This window comes from Aspergillus vadensis (assembly GCF_003184925.1).
Source record: "Aspergillus vadensis CBS 113365 unplaced genomic scaffold BO88scaffold_43, whole genome shotgun sequence".
NCBI lineage: Eukaryota > Fungi > Ascomycota > Eurotiomycetes > Eurotiales > Aspergillaceae > Aspergillus > Aspergillus vadensis.
The window spans coordinates 71129-90948 of NW_020292081.1; the positions used below are offsets into that span (position 1 = coordinate 71129).

The 19820-nt window shown below is 51.8% G+C and overlaps 5 protein-coding genes across 5 annotated transcripts; 2 read left to right on the top strand and 3 right to left on the bottom strand.

Moving 5' to 3' along the window:
- Window positions 1–81: 81 nt before the first annotated feature.
- On the bottom strand, window positions 82–1306 carry BO88DRAFT_376536 (uncharacterized protein; the record flags this gene model as incomplete). Its single annotated transcript, XM_025704368.1, has 3 exons — window positions 82–487; window positions 550–1094; window positions 1148–1306. The coding sequence occupies 3 exons, from the start codon at window positions 1304–1306 to the stop codon at window positions 82–84; spliced, it is 1110 nt and encodes a 369-aa protein (XP_025557111.1).
- A 2784-nt stretch (window positions 1307–4090) lies between these two features.
- Window positions 4091–8737, bottom strand: BO88DRAFT_477690 (putative ABC multidrug transporter; the record flags this gene model as incomplete). Its single annotated transcript, XM_025711980.1, has 6 exons — window positions 4091–5916; window positions 5978–6092; window positions 6114–6190; window positions 6212–7658; window positions 7726–8493; window positions 8543–8737. 6 exons carry the CDS (start codon window positions 8735–8737, stop codon window positions 4091–4093), a joined length of 4428 nt encoding a protein of 1475 aa, XP_025557112.1.
- Window positions 8738–10382: 1645 nt separating this feature from the next.
- Window positions 10383–12513, top strand: BO88DRAFT_447777 (uncharacterized protein; the record flags this gene model as incomplete). Its single annotated transcript, XM_025710396.1, has 3 exons — window positions 10383–11110; window positions 11168–11280; window positions 11338–12513. Exons 1-3 carry the CDS (start codon window positions 10624–10626, stop codon window positions 12511–12513), a joined length of 1776 nt encoding a protein of 591 aa, XP_025557113.1. The 5' UTR covers window positions 10383–10623.
- Window positions 12514–12622: 109 nt separating this feature from the next.
- pex1 (AAA family ATPase peroxin 1) lies at window positions 12623–16594 on the bottom strand. Its single transcript, XM_025712908.1, has 4 exons — window positions 16374–16594; window positions 16070–16309; window positions 15944–16022; window positions 12623–15890 (listed from the first exon to the last, which is right to left on the bottom strand). The coding sequence occupies exons 1-4, from the start codon at window positions 16482–16484 to the stop codon at window positions 12673–12675; spliced, it is 3648 nt and encodes a 1215-aa protein (XP_025557114.1). The 5' UTR covers window positions 16485–16594; the 3' UTR covers window positions 12623–12672.
- A 290-nt stretch (window positions 16595–16884) lies between these two features.
- BO88DRAFT_409314 (DNA replication licensing factor MCM7) lies at window positions 16885–19766 on the top strand. Its single transcript, XM_025707923.1, has 4 exons — window positions 16885–17287; window positions 17341–17471; window positions 17520–19437; window positions 19499–19766. The coding sequence occupies exons 1-4, from the start codon at window positions 16973–16975 to the stop codon at window positions 19556–19558; spliced, it is 2424 nt and encodes an 807-aa protein (XP_025557115.1). The 5' UTR covers window positions 16885–16972; the 3' UTR covers window positions 19559–19766.
- The last annotated feature ends 54 nt before the right edge of the window (window positions 19767–19820 follow it).

Below are 19820 nucleotides of genomic sequence, written 5' to 3' on the forward strand. Positions count from 1 at the left end.
TTCATCACGGTCCATCACACATAACCACTGGTAGTGATACCAGACATAAATATATACATAGCTCATCATGACTGGCGATAGTTACCCGTTCCTCGTGCTCCTCGAGCGATTCCTGATCACCGTGATATCCACCTGTTTGGTGATCGCGCGCCCACCAATTCGTTCCCGCTCCATAGGATAGCTGTTTAGAATATATTCTCGACTGTGTGGTGGCGGTGCATCCGCCCAGGTGCTGTATTCGGCGCGGCGGGGAATTGGCGGACTGATTTTGTATTGTGATCCGACTACTCGCAAACCGTTGCCACTCGAGATATTTCGGACAGACGCAATAATCAGGGACCGAATGCATGGCATGGAGGCCGTGATAATAACAAGGTAACACTCCGCCAGCGCCCATCGAGTGAGTTGCACCGTCGCTGCAGTTGGGTCGCCACGCTCAGCGATAGATTCCAGGTGGACGATTCGCATGATCGAGGCCACCATAGCTCTGTGAGGGAGTAGTTAGCGATCTGAGATAATATGCAAGCCACTTGTCGAAAGAATACGAACACTAAACCAAAGCCCATCAACACGACGAGGCTAATCTTGACGCGCAGTTTCAAGCTTAAGCTCCAGAAAGTGTAGGTTGGGAAGACGGCAAGGAATAGGTCGGATGCAGTATTGATCGCTTTTTGATACCTGTCAGTGTCCTCTTTCTTTCTGGTTGGGTCAATCAACATACAGCACTGCACATAGCCATAGATACGCTCGACGTTTGGATCCCAGCATGTCGTGCTCACACGCACATCCCACAGAGAGTCAATGTCCTGACACTGCGCAAGGATGGTAGCCACCGAGACAATATTGATGATGATCTGCAGCGCAAAGACGAACCACAGAATCCATCCTAGATACCTTTCTTGACGTAGGATATTTAACAAGTAAAGCGTAAAGGCAGCTCTTCCAGCGCCAGTGGCGATTATCGATAGACATTGGAAGCCCGTGTAATATTTCAAGGCCAGCACCTGATCCGCCTGGCTCAGGTACCAAAAGTGTCGCCCGTAGCCATGGGCAATAGCCAAAGTGATCATGATGGATGCTGCCAGAGCTAGTACCTGATGCGCCAGAATCAGCTGAGGATGGCTTTCGCCAATTGGGTGGAACCAACCAGCGCACATAACATAGCCGTGTCATTCACTGCATAGTGTCGAATGCGGATTTTGGCAATGACTCGCAGGATCATGACCAGGATGGCGATGGCCGCCGCCGTCCAATTGAGTGCCAGAATACCGGGACCTGCATTGTATGATATTGACTGGAATGACATCAGCAGGGTATTGCGATGGAATACCGGCTGAAGTGGCTGACAGACTAAATATTATTAGGATAAAGGCCAGACAGGCTTAATGAAAAGTGAACAATAGGGGATAAGTTAAGCTCAATTCCATGGAACAAGGCGAATGGAAAGCAGGCCAGCTGCCACGAGAAAAAGCAGGTAATAATAACCAGGTTGATTGTCCCCCACTATAAATAAATAAGCATGAGGATGAATGGCAATGACAATTTCCACTAGGCCGTCTTCTGTCCTGTCCTTTAATTCCCATCCACGGAGCCTATCTGATTAGAGTTGGCGTTAATCAACATGGGCCGTTCTGCAACATCCTTCAACGCGCGTTTATGACCGTCGAGGGATGGCCGCCGTTCTCCACCCGCACCAACTGGGAAGCCGAGCATGTCCATCATTTAGTCTATAGTGGGTTCGTTCCACCGAATGCCCAGTCCAGCCCGTCACCTTATTCAGTCCCTCAACGGGTTTGAGGGTCCAACTTCGGATTATTGTAAGTGTTGTCAATAAGAAGACTCGGAGTTCCATGCTCGTTATCATAAACTAATATCGTTGCCTAGAATCGAGCAGAACTATGTATATATAGCAATTGCGTCCACCTGATCCGATAGAAGGTTCTGATTGCCCCTGGCTGCTTTGCAAGGATGCGTGTTAGTTCAAAGCCAGCCATCCCAAGCGGATATAACTAGGAGCGGCGCGGAACCCGCCATGATTCAAAGCAATTAAGTGTCCTTAGTATCCGTTTAGTATCCGTTTTTGTGCAGTGTTTAGGTGAACTAAACTGAATACTGGCATGTCGATCATTCAGGCCAACATGACCGAGCGTCTCATTGCAGGAACCTTCATTCTACAACTCTATAAGGCAGTGTGATTATAACCCCGCAGGCTAACCTAGTTCTGCTCATTTAGAACTGATCATCAACGACCATGACTCAGTACAAAAGACATGATTATTCCCGGCAACAGGCTAGCTTGCACGGCTCGGATGTAATTTCCAATCCAGGGCTCGGCGATGGCCTTCCTTCACAATCAGCCAAGCCGCTCCAAATAAGGTGCATCAACCTATATTCACCAGAAACGGAGATATCCGCTCTAAAGCAGCAAGGATTGCCTGAAAAGGTGTAGCCTCCGCCGAAGGTGGCATTGAATCGTTTCGATTCAAGCCGTTCCTGAAACTCGGCTCGGCGCGTCCGCCGTCTGAATAGTAACAAGGGGTTTGTCACACCGAACATCAAGGTATGTACAATCATGGTGGACCCCTAAAAAAATGAGTATCTCCACCAGCGCAAGAATAATATGCCTCTACATCGTCAGCGAGGGTTTCAAAACACGTGAGTTACTATCACACTACCAACTATTCCACCTCAGTAATCAGAGAGACTGCAGTACGGAGCCGGATATGTCGGGCCAGAAAGTTCGAGAATAACCTTTAAGATGCAAGTATAAAGCCACCATCTATCACCTACTTCAAAAGTCTTAATTAACTACCCCGCGCAGGCCTACGTACGACAATTAAACTTGCCGTCCAGGCCCCACGGTGGCACTGCCCACCTCGGTATAAGGCCCGTCACTAAGACCTGACTGTGTGCGTAAAACACAAAAGGATTCTTTAGTCCGCGCTACAAAATGCAGGAACCTGGGCTGTGGCAGTCCATAGCAAATAATCGGAAGCCACATGCTCGACATTGATGACCCCGGAGTTTTAGTGCGACGTACCTGTCGGTCATTACTATTCTCCTGATCAGACCAGAAGCTGAAGTTGAACAAGGAGTAATGGGTCGAATAGCATCCTTTCTTTCTAACTGCGCATTGTAGAGACCAACTTTATGCATCGTAAGGAAAAATTCAATCGACCCCCTTGAATTGTAGTCATCCCTCATGATGTCTGTGCATATGACAACTCCCGATTATGAATGAAGTATTACTTGAACCTGACGTCTTCTTCTGGCCCCTATATCATCCAGAACCCAGTGACCCTTGAAACATCATCCCATATAGTGCTGCTGACCAACTGTCCCATAAGCGAAAAGAGGGAGGAAAAGGGGGTGGGAGAAAAAGACCTACTAACTCCACCGCGACTCGAACCCCCGCGCTCTACAAACCACACCTGAGAGCACAAAAACAGCATACCTCTCAAAAGGCGTCTGTAAAAGTTGCAAAAAAAACTGGTAGCTTCTCTTTGATTGAGCGTGTCATCCTTAGTGCAGGGGCCATGCTAATCTTCTCTGTATCGTTTCAAATTGACCAAATGCCCGAAGGCACCAGTTACTTCTTTACTTTGAATTATATAGAAAGGACAGGATAAAATGGAGGTTTCTGATTGGTCGGCTCGGCGAGGGGCGGGACGGAAGGGAGGAACATCAAATCGGCCGAGGTACTGCACTGCACCTTTGGAGTATAGCCGCAGATACTGCTACTCATTGTGTATGTAATAGTTGTGGCTTATTTGCATATTGAACTCGTTCCTTGTATCGGGTGGTTTCTTCGGCTGGGGGAGGCTTCGTGGATTGGCTATCTGCTGATGCGTTCGAGAGTCAGTCGACGGCATTTACTAGGGCTGTATGCGCGTTTTTGCGGGGGCTTGTAGGACAGTTTTGGACGCTGCGAGTGCGAATGTGCCTGTTGTCTCTTAGTGCTTGGTCGGTGTTCGATTGTATTTCGCCGTCAACGGTACAATTAAATATAACTATGATTCCATTTAAAGTAAATCAAGTTGTGCCTGGGTAGAAGCTAGTAGTCAAATTAAGAAGAATAATGAGAAGTTGCCTACGCCCCAGCGGCGGCTACCAATTCCCCAAATCTCGTACCAGACGCCTCTTTTAGGGCTACCGGATTCCCTACCTCAACGACCTCCCCGCGGTCCATCACTACTACCCGATCAAAGTCCATGATCATCTCGAGCCGATGGCTGACCGCGATGATGGTGTACGCCCGAAACTCTGCCCGAATGATCTCCTGCATCATTCGCTCGGTCTCGCGGTCCACGCTGGAGCTTACCTCATCGAGGAGGAGTATTCCTCCCCCTTGCGCTGCATTGTTGGATCCCGCATCGTTGGGAAAGGATAAAGACTGTGCACGCTGGCGAATCTTAGCTCGGAGGACTGCCCGTCCCAGCGAGAAGAGCTGCCTCTGCCCAGCGCTCCAAGTCCCCGCCGTGACCGGCGCGAGCAGCCCCTCTGCCCGTTCTTGCACGAATTTCCACAGCCGGACCGCTTCTAGAACTTGCTGACACTCCGCCGGGGTTGCAGTGTTGGTTGGGTCGAGATTCGCCAGGAAGGAGGAACCGTCGGGCAGGAAAACGGGGTCCTGGGGGACGGCGATGAGGCGTTGGCGGAGAGTCGCGCGGTGGATGCGGTGCAGTGGGAGTTCGTCGATCAAGACCGGAGCGCTCTGACGACCTTGGTCATCATTGAGACTGCTGCTCTCATGGTCGATTGGAGGAGAGGAAAGTGGATCGAGTAATTTCAACAGGAGAGCGAGGAGGCTGGACTTGCCGCTGCCGGTGCGGCCGCAAATGGCGACCTTTTCCCCTGGGGAGATGGTTAAAGTGATGTTCCTCAAGGCTAAGGTTTGTGGCTCAGTAGTGGTGGCACCAGACGTTGTTGCCATGCAGTTGGAGTTGGATTCAGAGTCAGATTCAGACACGCTATGGGTGGTGGATTTGTACTGGGCGGATACACCGCGCAACTCGACCAGCCCGCGATCCGGCCAGTTTGTGTCTGGGACGATGTCCTCCTCTCCGGGACCGTCACGGTCCTCTGGCTTGACGGTCTCGTTGAAGGTCTTCAGTCGTGCGATCGCGCCGATGGAGGTTTCGAGTCGGGTGTAAAAAATCACGATCCCGGATAGGCTCTCGCCGAAGGTCATGAGCGAGTACATGGATGCACCGGCGAAGGCCGAGTTGGAATGTAGCCGGACGGCCAGCGTGGTCAGGACCGCCGCGATGACCATCACAACAAGATTAAGCACCAGATTCAGCCACTCCTGGATCATAAGAAGGAGATACGCCGCGCGCTGGCTGGAGTCCACTAGACGGGTGTTCTTGTGGATGTCCTCCGGAACGAATCCGAAGGCGCGCAGCGTGGCAATCCCTTTGAGAGTGTCAAGAAAATGTGTGTACAGCGGGCTCTTGGCCTCCAGGTCGAGCAATCGTAGCTGCCGCGACGTACGGAGGTAGTATTTCTGCACGAAGTAGAGCAAGGCGCCCAGGATCGGGTAGCTGATGGCTAGGTAGACGGACGAGGTAAGCATCACGGCGGCTTGGCCAATCGACTGGAATACGCAAAAGAGGGTGTTGAGGGTCGCCTCGGGGAGTTCAGTGTCGATGAGGTTGAGATCCTGAGAGAAGAGATTCGTGACCACTCCGGTGTCGGTATTAGTGAAGAAGGCGAGCGGGGCACGAATCAGGGTACGCAAGGCTTGCTGGTGGAGATTGGCGCCGGCTTTCTTTACCGAGATAATGAAGAGCGTTACCCCTAGGAGGAGGAGGGCGAGGATGGCGCAGACCTGCAGGAGGGCATAGATGCCCGCATAGTAGGAGTGGGAGTGCGCAGGATGGACGGAGTCGGTCGCGTCACTCCAGTATGTGAGCCCTGCATTGATACAATGAGTTATCAAGGACATTGGAGATGGAGGGGAGCAGCAGAGACGCACAGATCGTTGGATAATTGGTGAACAGACCCCACAGGGCCGCAAAGAAAAGACTACAAGCCGCCACAAACCATCCCATGCTTTTCAGATATAGCTTATAGACGGTGGCGTCACCTACCTGCCGCGCGGCGGCCACAACTGGGGTAATTGGGGTGGATGATTGCGTGCTGTTGACAGTGATTTCATGTTGGAGTTTCTTGTCAGCCTCCGCCTGGTCTTTATGTTCCTGATACGGACCAGGACCAGGCTCATCGTCAGCGATATTATTATCCTCGCCCTCTTGCTTTAGTCCCACCTTCAAACGCCGAACATAACCCGGACGGGTGGACAAATCAATGAAGGTGCCTTGCTCTTCAACGCTGCCGTTTCCGAGGACGATGATGTAGTCCGCGCTTGGGAGATGCCGAACACTATGGGTGCACAGAACCACCGTTGATCCCCGTTGTCGCAGGAGACCATCTGATCCAAAGACCTGTCGAAAGACTTTTTCCTCAGTATCAGCGTCCAGGCCACTAAATACATCATCCAAGACCAAAAGGTTGGATGGTAGGTATAGTGCTCGCGCAAGAGACAGACGCTGTTTCTGCCCGCCCGATAATGCCACACCATCCGACCCGATGTTCGTCTGGTCCCCCTGGGGCAGGGTAGCGAGGTCGAAGCGCAGGGAAGTGGCTTCAATGACTTGGTCATACCGCTCGCGGTCAAAAGGGGCAAATCCGACGATGTTCTCTCGGATTGTACCGTTCCACAGAAAAGCAGTTTGTTCACAGAAGCCGACGTGGCGTGGGGAAGTTTGCATCGCGATGCTACCTTGGCTGAAGGGCATCTCACCTAGAAGGGCCTTGCAGAATGTGGATTTTCCTGAGCCAACTGGACCAACGACCATCGTGAGGGACGATGTGGGAATTTGAGTATGGATATTATTCAGGACAAACTTGTCTGATTTCCATCCAAAGCTCGCGGCTCGGATGACGATATAATTGGAATTATTCTCCAAGCCGCCACTCTGGGCTTCTACCAGGGGCTGCCGATAGTCCCGACGAGGCTCCAATTCCAAAAATGCCTGAATCCGACCCAGGCAGGCCAAGCCTGAAACCAGCTCTGGGACGGACTGGAAGAGCTGCGACAGCGGCTGGGTCAACAAAGTCAGGAATGAAAGACCGGTGAACATGGTCGAGGCATTCAGCGTCTTTTGGGCAAACGCGAAGGTTAACGGAGGGCTGATCAACTGCGGCATAAATGCGAAGACAGCGGCGATGATCATGATCCTGCGGTATCGGGCACCAGCGGCGAGTTCATCGACACGCAGCTGCTGCACATACTCCGTCACGGGGCCAGCAAGACCGGATACCTTGAGTGATTTCATGCTGGCAATGACGGTGGCTGTAAGCCCGACTCGCTTCTGGACCCCAGACATCCAAGACCGCTGTGAGTCCCCAGTGAAATTGATTAGAATTCCTAATCCAACGAAGCAGATTACCACCACGCCTACAGGAGCAACGAACACGACCCCAAGTTTCCGATAGAGCAGCCAGGCGGCGAGACCAGCCTGAATCAAGCTCGCCCATGTCTCGTGCACGAAGCGAAGCCCCATTCGGATGCGTTCCATATCGGTGCTCATAAGTGTCAGCGCAGCGTTATCATCACCTGATCCCATCCGAGCTCTGGTGGCGGCTTTAAACGTCTCAGTGACTAGGATGGAGCGGGCCATTGTCCGCAGTCGATGGTGGCAATACCAGTACAAGCCGTACGAGATATGCAATCCCGGAATAGATGAGTATGGCAGCGCCGATAAGCCCATATCCCACATTTGGACCGGGCTCCGATTGAGACAAATACGTGACGAGGCTTTCGATGAATAGAGGTTGGCAGATGTAGAACGCAACCAAAGCCGCCCTCGGAGGAATAGGAAGGAGTAGTTGCACCCACAATGTACGTACTAGCACCTTCAGAAGGCCGAATTTATCCCCCTTTAGCTTGGTATAGTCCATTTTTCTCGCGAATTTCTCATGCAGGGCTTGTGCGTCGAAGGTACTGTCAAGAGGGTAGAGGCTTTCGATGGTGAAGGTATGTCTATACCCAACCAAGAAGAGCTTGTTCAGCCAGAAGAAAACACCTAGGGAGAATATCCCACTCGTCTCCTCGGGGCTGTGTTTCGTTGCATCCCAGACCACCCATTTCGCCTTCTGGCAGGCCTCTAGCACCAAGATGGCGGTCTTCAGCCCGACCGATGCACAGAATAAATTGCTATATGCGACCTCGGAAATGTAGTCTGACGACAGGAATAGAGTTCTTGCTCGGGCAATGTCCAGGAGTAGAGTAAGAAACAAGTAGCTGTTCAGCAGCATGGAGGGTCTAGGGCTGCGGCTGTGGTCCACCATACTCACTGTCAGCATAAACAGGGCTGATAGCAGCTGGAGAACGGAAGAAGCGATAAACATGCGGCTAATGTGAAAGGAGCCGACTGCGGCGAGAATGAGGAGAGCAAGTTCTAAGCCAGCGTAGATTACGATGGCCCCCTAAGCAGTCAGTGGGCAGAAACCGTTTACCCAGTGATAGAGGACGTACTATTTTGATGAACTGCAAGACGGGTGCATTCACCACGACGGGCCTGCGTATCCCTGCTAGAGTTCGCCATAGCGATGATGGAATAAATAGGATGGAAGGAATAATCGAGAAAAAGAGAGTCTCGAATTGAAGGTTGAAGTCAAATTGCTTTTGGTCGAAGTGGAGCATATTGCTCTCCCCTTTAATGAAGGGCATTTTGAGAACGTCGGATCCCGCTCCTCCGGGTCTCTACTCTCTCGGGGAAAAGAGAAGGGGAAGGAAGAGGTTCAAGAGCTGACGGTGAAGTTGCGTTATAAGTGCAGTCGCTAGCGCACACGCCATTTTGTCCAGCAAGCCCCAAATACCAGCTGGGAGTTGATGCAGGGGTAGTACGCGTTATCTGGCACTTGCTATAGGCCGACGGAACAAGGCGCTATTAGGACCTTTTCCGGCACTAGATTAGGATCAGGGCAGCATCATGAGACGTGTACCAGGTAGCAGTAGTCTCTGTAGTCAGGCATTTACTTGAGATTTAGAACCCCCCAAGCACATATCGGGGCAATTCGTGCCCGTCAGCAGCGTCTAATCCAGCTGTAAGCCATCGAATGTCAGCCACAGACTGCCAGCCGTGAAACTACCCACCTAAACCCTATCCTAAACGGATATGCCAAGATGCAGAAGTGGATATAATCTACGTATACTGAGAATCAAGCTATTTAGCCCATCGCCGAAGCGTTCGACATCAATGCTACGCAATCCTCCCCAGCTCATCTCTTCATATTAATTTATGTCCAATCTGACCACTCCAACAATGAATGACTCCTATTCTTCAGAGCCACTAGACGGCACTGTCGTCGATCTCTTTGATTAATTGGCCGACAGATTCCCCGGGCGAGTCGCAGCGGAGTGGCAAGGCCAATCCCTCACCTACAGGGCTGAGGCTCTTTCTCACTCGGTCTTTAGAAACACCACACACCTTTGCTATCATTGGGCTGACCGAGTATATCGGTGACTCATCCCAAGCTCCTACCGCCAGTGAATTGCGTGGTGCCCTGGATTGTTCTACCAGCTTTGAGATAATTCAGGCTATATTTATAGATATGTGTATAGATATTTGAAATCCACTTCTTTATCTTGGGGGTGGTGACCTGTGGGGAAAGGGAAGGAGTGCCTGATACTTCGCTTCGTCAAGTTGATTCGTTAATTGCAGCGTAAAGAGGAGCCAAATCGCCCATTTGATCGCGACGATTTCGGTTTGAGGGAAGGGCGGGCACAAAAGTTCGACCCTCTCTTCCAGTCTCTTATCTTGTCATTTGGCTTATGTACAATACAGATACAAGATAGAATCCGTCGGTCTCCCGAGAGTCTATAGAAACCGAAAAGCCTAGCTCGGGCTTGGCGTTGACTTTGATTGATTGACAGGAATAGTTCTTTGTTACCCTCTGGGGCCATCTTATGATCTTAGCCACCCATCGGTCCTTGCACTAAGTGGGTTAGCCCTCCTGTGATTGCGTCAGCGCAAGGGTACCAGATGGTCACTCTGTGGTAAAACTTCTAGAGTGCCTGACAGCCTGGCACATATACTCCGCGGATGCTTGAGTTACCCCCAGCTGATGAGTGGGTCTCAAGTGTAACATAACCGGGGAAATCCGCCAAGACTGTAATACTACCTAGTATTAGTACAGTTTCCTCGGAGCCGCGGGGGTCTGGTGATTGAACAAGTCATGCTGATACTGAAACCCTGCTTGTCTGAGTCCGGATGGGTCTCATCGGCGATATCCGAGAGAGACTCAGGCAAATCTAATGATGAATCATCGCGACCGCAACCGGTAGTACGAACTGATTCACAACAAACATCGCTAATTAACAACGCCTATATGTCCTTATTGGGGCCTTGAATTGGTGTTTTAGAACTCGATAGAATAGGCCCTATCTATTATCCTTCCCTCTACTCATCGATAGAATTTTTAAATTTCACAACACTCATTCGATTTACTTATGCCCCCGGAAGCATGCTATATAGACCGTCTCTTCTCGAAACTGATAAGGGCAATTGCGTCTGGGTTTCAAAAGCCACTAGTTACATCTAGAAGCAATTCACAATGGCAGTGCTCTCCATTGTGTCCACAGTCTTGTCCGGCATTCAACCAGCTAGCAAAAACATTCTAGATGCCCCATTGGCAACCACACAGCGTCCAGTCTTCGCCGAAGCGGACACGCAGGAGAAAGAGGCTTCTGCTCCTGACACATCTATTATGAGCCCTTCCGGATTGTCTCACGTGGCAGAAGATTCTGTCCCGTCTGTAGCTCAAGCAGCTGCCCATCTGCTGTTAATGGAAGCTATGTGGGCGTGGAAGCGAAAGACAACCAGTGGAGAGACAGCCATAAAACTGCTTGTCTTGCTCTCGGCGAACAGTGTAGACCCGCAGTCAAACCATGAGAAAATTCACAGTCAGTTATTGGCCGGTCTAATGGAGGTTGCTACTCCTCGATTCTACTCGTGGTGGCATGCAGTCAACCAGAAACTTTCAAATACGATTCCTGAGGAAGGCTTCTTGGAGCTACCTGGAGATCTATTACCTCCTATGGGTAGTTACTCCCCTTTACGATGATATACTGCACAGGACTCGCTGATACTTGCTCTAGATGTTATGATAATCTGGCACGCGTATATGCTACAGCCTGTTATTTACGAGGACGACTGTTCTCGGCTGGACGTACCTCATATGCGTCGGGTTCTGTTCCCCTGGAAGGAAGTGGTAAGAGGATATTAAACAATTGCCCTCAAATATACCACTGTTGACTAAATATACTAGGTTAATGCAATCGACATCAGGACGATCGAATACTGCATCCCTTCTGCTGCCAGGGACTTCTTTGAAAAGACTTCCGGACAATCAGCCGATCTTCTTGAAGAGCTCTGTTACAAAGCGCATCCGCTAGTGTACGATATGAACTGTCCATACTGCCACACCACCAGAAATTTACCAATCATACCCACTGCTCAAACCGAAGATATCAACCAAGGCTTAGAGCTAGGATGCGACTGCGGCTACGCACCGTCCGTGGACGCACTCCGCAGCGATCTTCTTCATCTCCGCCAAACCAGAGAGTCGCGACTACGGGGAACATATTCAAACCCTGCTCTCGCACAAGCATTATATCCCCTATCAAGAGCATTACCACTGCCTATCCTAGAGTCCTGCACCACGCGCGAACGCTTCCTCCAAGCTATCCACACCGCAAGCTACGAAAGCAACACACCAAAGTGGGCAGTAGAGACATTGCTATCACTCTACACACCAACCTCTCCAGTGACACAAGCATCATCAGCTCATTACTCCTCAGTACTTCGCGGAATGCGCTTTATCGACGAGATGCACAAGATATGCTGGCTGCGCTCACCAGCCCTTTGTGTTCATTCTACAAGCACCCCATCAAAATTAATTGGTACCCTGCCACGAGCACAGCAGAAATATCGAAATTCTCTAAAACTAGCTCGTCCGTCAAATCATCTTTCCGTTACTCCAACATCGGACGTGGATTTATTCTGGCACACGCACCAGCTGTCTCCGGAACCTTATCGCCGGTTCCGTATTCGACATGTAGGGAGGTTCATGGACCATAAGAATAATGCCATTCATGAAAACCTGAGTAGCTGGTTCGAAGCTACTCAAAAGGCTTACTCGGACAGATTCAAAGGGGACTATGATGTTTGTCTTTGTTGGTCGTGCGAGATAGAGCGGAATGATCAGGAGTTCTCTATGTCTGATGAGGTATCAGCATCAGCATCATCAAAGACACAGGACTACCAGGGCTGGGTTCGCCGAGTTGTCGTTATGTTTTGGCAGGAAGTTGAGGCCCGGCGCGAAAAGGGACTGCCGGGGTTGAAGAAGGAAAGTCTAGAGGAGGTTTTGGCGAAGGGACCTCGCAGACGGAGTTCATTGGTCTCCATGTCTTCTCTCAAAGCATGGAAATATCAGCAAGCATAAGGTCAAAGCTGGCTAAGGGAAGTCTCCCAGCCATTATAGATTATGACCTACGGTTGGATCTCTAGCCTGTAGTAGCGAAACTACGTAGATAAGAGCATGCTAGTACTAAGTCAAATGTAATATGGAACAATATATGCATGTGGTATTAATATACATGGATCACATCAAGCTCGTCCGTCCTCCTATCTCTTGGCTGCCCTCGCCGTTAGGCATCTCGCCGTTCCGTCCGAAGATGAACTCCCGGTAGATACCTTCCAAGCGGCGTCTTTCAGCTGGGCTGAGGGAGCTACGCGTTGTGTTCAAAGAACGTTCCATGTGCTCCCAACGCACGATGATCTCCTCACGCGGTTCCTCGTGTGCGGTCCCGTTGGGTACTACGGTCTGAGTGTTGTTTGCTGTGCCTTGTTCCGACTGTCGCTGGCGTCGTCGTGCGCTCTTGATTGCATCGAGCTTGGACGCAACAACAGCTGGAGAAGGCATCAATACCTTTCCGGCCTCCTGCTCGGAGGCAGAGTAGAGGAATTGGATGAATGACTTGGTGCTGGTGGCTGTTGATGAGGACTTTGTGCCATTCTTGGCCGTGGACTTGTCGTTTACGGAGTGGTCGCCCAGGGCATCGTGGACTGCCTCAAGATGGGCGTTGTATACGACAGCTTGCAGATCAGCTCCGGAGAAGCCCTCTGTACGGGTGGCCACTTCGTCCAGACGAGCAGCGACTTCCTCGTTCATTGCGAGCTTCTCGCTCACTGCTCGGATTATGTCGAGTCGGTCTGCGTGGTTGGGCATGTCGCAGATCAAAGATTTGTCGAGGCGTCCTGGTCGGAGCAGGGCGGGATCGATGAGGTCTGGTCGGGATGTAGCTGCAAGGACGTACACTCCGGAGAGACCTTCGGCACCATCCATTTGTGTCAGAAGCTGGTTGACAACGCGATCGGTGACACCTGTAGAGTCGTGTCCACGCTTAGGTGCGATACTGTCGAATTCATCGAAGAAGAGGATACACGGTCGAGCGGCCTGTGCCCGTTCGAAGAGATCTCGGACACTCTTCTCACTCGCACCGATGTACTTGTTCAAGATTTCAGGACCCTTGACGGAGATGAAGTTCAGGCCACACTCTCCGGCTACCGCACTGGCGAGCAACGTCTTTCCACATCCTGGGTATCCGTAAAGTAGCAGACCTGAGCGTAGACGCAAAGGACATTGTGCGAAGATAGGGGCGTACTTGGTGGGATACTGCAACGTCTCGAGGAGCATTTTACGGGTCTCAGTCAACCCACCGATGCCAGCAAAGGTCGTAGTAGACGAGGTGAGCGTAACGTTTCGAAGAGACGCGGGCGTAAAGCCCTTGATAGCGTTCTCAAAATCATCTGCCCCAAGCGTGATGGCTCTCGACGACGATGATGAAATATCTTGAACAGAGCGAATAAGAGCCTCGTTCCGTGCGCGGGAGACTAGGAGGACCATATCACCGGGCATATACCCGTCTGTCTTGCCAGCAAGTTCCAGGAAATCCACATCCCTACCAAGCACAAACCCGTCTGCGCCTGCTGAGCTGGGACGACTTCCTGGATTGGAGGGGTTCAGCCAGGAGTCTTGCGTAGAGGAACTGGAGTTGCGTGCATGACCGTTCAACGCAGGTGGAACACCTCTGTCCTGGCTGGTAAGTTGCTCCAATACCTTGCGGCGACCTTCTTTGTCCGGAGCCCTCAAGTGGATGATCTCTCGGACAACGTGACCTCCGATGATGACATTGTTCAAGGACTCTTTCGACTGTGCCGTGGCCAGCAGAACCACCGAGGAGTTCATTGTACAATACTCGCGCACCATCGAGCAGATAACTTCACTGTTCTGGCGGCTGCGGCCATTGTCTCCTCCAACCTGAAGCTCTGTCTCGACAGGACACAGCTTGTCAAGATCATCTAGAATCACCAGCGACTGTCCACCAAGACGTGCGCACCAGGAAGCGGACATGAAAAGGCGGTTCAGCGTTTCTTTGATGTTGGAGATCCGGGTCTCGTCAGTGACCAGTTTCCGACAAGAGAAATATTTCACGTTGAACAGATAGTCCTTCCGCACACGGTGAGCTAGTAGATGGCTCAAAGCTGTCTTTCCAGACCCCAGACCGCCTGTGAGCAAGATAGAGGAGGATTTGGTCAGGTTATCGATAGACTGAGAGATAATGCGGTCGATCCCAACCATTTCAGGAACAGTAGGCGGTATTGCGTCCTCCGACGGATGGGCGGAGGAGCTTGATTCTGCTGGACGGGGTATCTCAGCCTGCACTTCTAGCGACAGCTTAGCATCTGATCCCAAGAGCCAGTTTGTTGCTGGTTTTGCCGTCTCGGAACCAGTTTTCAAAGGAGGATCGAATCGGAGAATAGCACCGTCGAAGCTGGGTCCTGTTGCCTGGTAGTCTGTATTTGGCAAAACCATCCCATCGGTCAAGGGCCCTGCTAGTAGCCCCTTATCTGATCCAGTACTCCCATAGATCATCTTGATACGCTCTGCCAATGCATCTCTCGCTGCCGCAGTATCGGACCCGAATTTCAATCCATCTTTCTTCTTTGTCGTATCAGCCATAAAAGGATGTATCTTGAGAGATTTCACCGTGGACCGCTGTAGCGGCGGAGGGGCCGCCTCGACTCGAATAATACCACCCACCATACCCTCAGCACCGAGAGCAGCAGACAACAGAGTGGATACTGCAACATGCTGAGTGTCCGGAGCATCAGTCCACGGGATCAACCTTGCAACCAGCTTGGCCGCCGGAATTCCAGCATCGCTACCTTTTTGTTCCGTTTGTTCCACCTGTTGTTGCGGGTCGGGTGGCGCCTTCAGGCCAGCAGGCTGGACAACCGAAATGCAAGCCCATCCTGCGCCCCGAAGCTCGTTGGTGGCAAGCATGTCCGGATCAAGCCAGACACGGAACCCATCGTTGTTGTCTTCCTCCGCCTCTTCATCAAAGTACTGCTCCGACAGTTGACGGTCGATTCCCCGGAAGAAGAGGGAGCCCCTGCTCGTCGAGTCAGATCGACTGCCCTTTGCCCGGGCGGTGCTTCCACTACTCCGTCCTCCAACACTTCTCCTGCTGCTTCCAGCGACGCTCCGGCTATCTCCCCGGGCGCCTCTGTTGGCCTTCGGACGAGTCTTCGGAGCAACAATAACTTCTGCATCTGGCGCTATCTTCGCGAAGGGTGAGGTATTCGGGGGAGCAGGAGTCAAAGATGTGATGACAATGTTGGCCGTGGATGTTGGAGAAAGATGCAATGCAAGAGGGTGCATGTGATCAGGCTGAGGCGTCGTGTATGTGGGGTTGGGGAGAGCTCGAATCTGCGAGAGAAGGTTAAGCTCGAGGAAGGTCGCGTGAAGCTCAATAACTGCAGGTGGTTAGAACATGCCGGTACATCATAGAAGGGGACCCAAAACATACTCTCCCAATCTTCCGGAGTCAGAGGTTCAATATTAATAGTATGCGCAACGGGTGGATCAAGATGGATGTATATCCCAACCTAGGCGCATTAGCATTGAGGGTCCCCGTCGCGACCGGCACACTTACCCTTTGGCCATCAGCAAGACCCAAGAGTCGCCCAAATGTTGTGTCCAGCTCTACAGTAGAGATGTCCTGCTCCCTGGCGGCAGAAGCACTGCTGATACCGTCCCTTCCCACGACGGGAGCCAGCTTCCGCTTACTCGGCATTCCAGTCCATCCCAGATAGCATGACCGCTGCGCGGGGTTGCCATTGGCCTTTCCCGTAGTTTGGCGATATTGTAGTTCGACAATTACATTTTGTGCGGCCTATTTTTGTGTCAGATGGGTTGGAATATCACCGCGCTCTGTCCAGGTGGAATGACTAGCTTACAGTATTGGCATTGACCAGCAGTGCGACCAGCGACGGTGGCAGGTTTACAAGACAGTTCTTCAAAGGTACCAGGGAAACTTCCGCGGTGGTGGAGGGCTTTCGGGGCGCCATTCTCAGGCGCAGGATCGCAAGCTCGTGCGGTCAGCGAACACAGCAGAAGAATTGGAGTCGGGGATCGGGAGATCTTGGGGAGAATGAGAGAAGACCAGACCTCAGCATCTCCCCGGACTCATTAGACTCGCATTGACTCCGCAAACCAACCAGATGCCGTTGGCCGAGGTGGCCCGCCGCCGATGTTCGGGCCGAGAGTTGTTCCCTCCCGAGAGCACGTGCTTTACTGACCAATTCCACGCTAGACCCGAAATGGCAATAAAGTAGAAATGGCATGAAAGACGCGAAATCGACGCGTTTCGCGACGTGTTGCTGCGGCAGCCGAAAAAGGCAATCCGCCAACTGGGAAGAAACTCCGCCAAGGGACGCTTTGGCCGAACCGCCGCCTTTCTTTTACCTTCTCGGCCCCAGGCAGTTTTAGCACCATCACAAACCCGCTTCATCGCCAGCTGTTGGTCAATTGAACTGGCTTGTTGCCCTACAGCATCATGGCTTTGAACGCTTACACCCTTAACGTCAACTACGAAGCGCAGCTCGATGCCTTCAAGGATTTTCTGAAGCATTTCAAAAGTTTTGAGTCTGCCTCGGAATCGGCTGCGACAGAAGCCATTGAAGACCTTCGCATTGACGAGGATGGCACCAGCGATGAATACGATTTTATGGATGATGTCGCCCAGGAGGGCGGCGCACAGCGAGCTGGTCGCAGACGTCGGGAGCCTAAGCTCAAATACATGCAGGTATTGCAGGAGGTCGCTGACCGGGAGCGCACAAACATTCTGATCGAGCTGGACGACCTCGCTACTGTGAGTGCTTCCTTATTGCGACTGATATCCCGACCAAGACTGACCTGCTACAGTATGAGAAAGGCCTTTCGGATGACATGGACCTGCGGCTTGTTGAATCCGTGCAGAAGAACACCTACCATTATATCGATCTTTTCTCTCGTGCGGTTGATGACTTGATGCCGAAGGAAAGCAAGGAGATCACGTAGGTCGAAATCACCGCCCCCCAAAGCTTGAGGCTAATTGCGCACAGTTTCAAGGATGATGTGCTCGATGTTATCATGTCGCAGCGTGAGAAGCGCAACGAGGCCATGAACATGGCTGCAGAGGCCAATGCCGACGCCGATGCCGCCCAGTCTATCTTTCCACCCGAGCTGACACGCCGGTACACCATGAACTTCAAGCCCCTCACCCCTTCCGGCTCGAGCAGCGACCGCCAATCCAAGGCCCTGGCAGTGCGCAATGTCCGCGCAGAGCACATTGGTGGCTTGATCACCGTTCGGGGTATCACAACCCGTGTCTCGGATGTCAAGCCAGCTGTTGAAATCAACGCCTACACTTGTGATCGCTGTGGATGTGAAGTGTTCCAACCGGTTACTACGAAGCAGTTCCTTCCTATGTCCGAATGTGTGTCCGAAGAATGCAGGACGAACAACTCCAAGGGGCAACTGTTCCTCTCCACTCGCGCTTCCAAATTCGTTCCTTTCCAAGAGGTCAAGATCCAAGAAATGGCCGATCAGGTGCCCGTTGGCCATATCCCACGAACCATGACTATCCACTGCCATGGAAGTCTCACACGCCAGCTCAACCCGGGAGATGTTGTTGACATCGCAGGAATCTTCCTCCCCACGCCTTACACCGGTTTCAGAGCCATCCGTGCGGGCTTGCTGACGGATACTTACATGGAAGCCCAGCATATCACGCAGCACAAGAAGTCATACAACGACACGGCCATGGACAGCCGAACTCTCCGCAAGATCGACCAGTACCAGAAGTCCGGAAATATGTACGAGTACTTGTCGCGGTCAATTGCCCCCGAAATCTACGGACATCTTGATGTCAAGAAGGCGCTGCTTCTGCTCCTGATCGGTGGTGTCACGAAAGAGATGGGCGACGGCCTGCACATTCGTGGTGACATCAACATCTGCCTCATGGGTGACCCTGGTGTTGCCAAGTCCCAGTTGTTGAAGTATATTTCCAAGGTCGCCCCTCGTGGTGTTTACACAACCGGCCGGGGAAGCAGTGGTGTTGGTCTTACTGCGGCTGTTATGCGGGACCCCGTGACGGATGAGATGGTTCTGGAGGGAGGTGCCCTGGTCCTGGCAGACAACGGTATCTGCTGTATCGATGAATTCGATAAGATGGATGACTCGGATCGTACGGCCATTCACGAAGTGATGGAACAGCAAACCATTTCCATCTCCAAGGCAGGAATCACGACCACCCTCAACGCTCGTACCTCTATCCTGGCAGCAGCCAACCCGCTTTATGGCCGTTACAACCCCCGAGTCTCTCCAGTTGAGAACATCAACCTTCCCGCGGCTCTCCTTTCGCGTTTCGATGTCATGTTCCTTATTCTCGATACCCCTTCGCGCGAAGCAGACGAGGAGCTGGCTAGCCACGTCACCTATGTCCACATGCACAACAAGCACCCTGAGCACGAGGATGCCGGCGTTATGTTCACGCCTCAGGAAGTCCGCCAGTACATTGCTAAGGCGCGTACCTTCCGTCCTGTTGTTCCCTCCGCTGTGTCCGATTACATGGTCGGAGCCTATGTAAGGATGAGGAAGCAGCAGAAGAAGGACGAGGCAGAGAAGAAGCAGTTCTCCCATGTGACGCCCCGTACGCTTCTCGGTGTTGTTCGTCTGTCGCAGGCCTTGGCGCGTCTCCGATTCAGCAACGAAGTTGTCACCGAGGATGTCGACGAGGCCCTGCGCCTGGTCGAGGTCAGCAAGGCTTCGCTGGCCAACGACGGCCAGTCAAGCTTGGACCAGAGCCCCACCAGCAAGATCTACTACCTCATCCGCAGCATGATGGAGAGTGGTGCTGCGGCTGTGGGCGATGGAGACGGCAGCGAATTGAGCATGAGGAGAATCCGGGAGAGAGTACTTGCCAAGGGTTTCACGGAGGACCAACTCAACGTGACGATTGACGAGTATGAGCATAACAACGTAAGTTCATCTGCTTTATACTACGTCTATATGAGCATCTGCTAATCATACTATCTTATAGGTCTGGCAAGTTCTGGGCGGTGGTACCCGCCTCGTCTTTGTTGATGCTATGGACATGTAAACGGCTATTACTTAATTTAGCACGAGTCTGCAGTCATACGTTTCTGCTATCTTTCATCGATTATTTTTTCAACTATTTATCTTCATCCGAGAGACGTGCACGAGGCCATGTGAGATTCCTGTGGGAGGGTAGAACCCGGACCGGTGTTTGGTGTTTATTTCTTGATATCATCACAACTAAATGAATGGCATTGAATAATCAAGCAGTACAATGTGCATCATATATATCTAGTAAAGGAGCGTAACAATCTTCCTAACAGCCC

Coding starts and splice junctions, on each gene's coding strand:
- pex1 (XM_025712908.1), bottom strand. CDS start 16,484: ATGGCGCCCCGAAAGCCCTCCACCACCGCGGAAGTTTCCCTGGTACCT. Junction 16,310..16,373: donor TGCTGGTCAATGCCAATACT/GTAAGCTAGTCA, acceptor ACACAAAAATAG/GCCGCACAAAATGTAATTGT. Junction 16,023..16,069: donor GTCTTGCTGATGGCCAAAGG/GTAAGTGTGCCG, acceptor TAATGCGCCTAG/GTTGGGATATACATCCATCT.
- BO88DRAFT_409314 (XM_025707923.1), top strand. CDS start 16,973: ATGGCTTTGAACGCTTACACCCTTAACGTCAACTACGAAGCGCAGCTC. Junction 17,288..17,340: donor AGCTGGACGACCTCGCTACT/GTGAGTGCTTCC, acceptor GACCTGCTACAG/TATGAGAAAGGCCTTTCGGA. Junction 17,472..17,519: donor AAGGAAAGCAAGGAGATCAC/GTAGGTCGAAAT, acceptor AATTGCGCACAG/TTTCAAGGATGATGTGCTCG.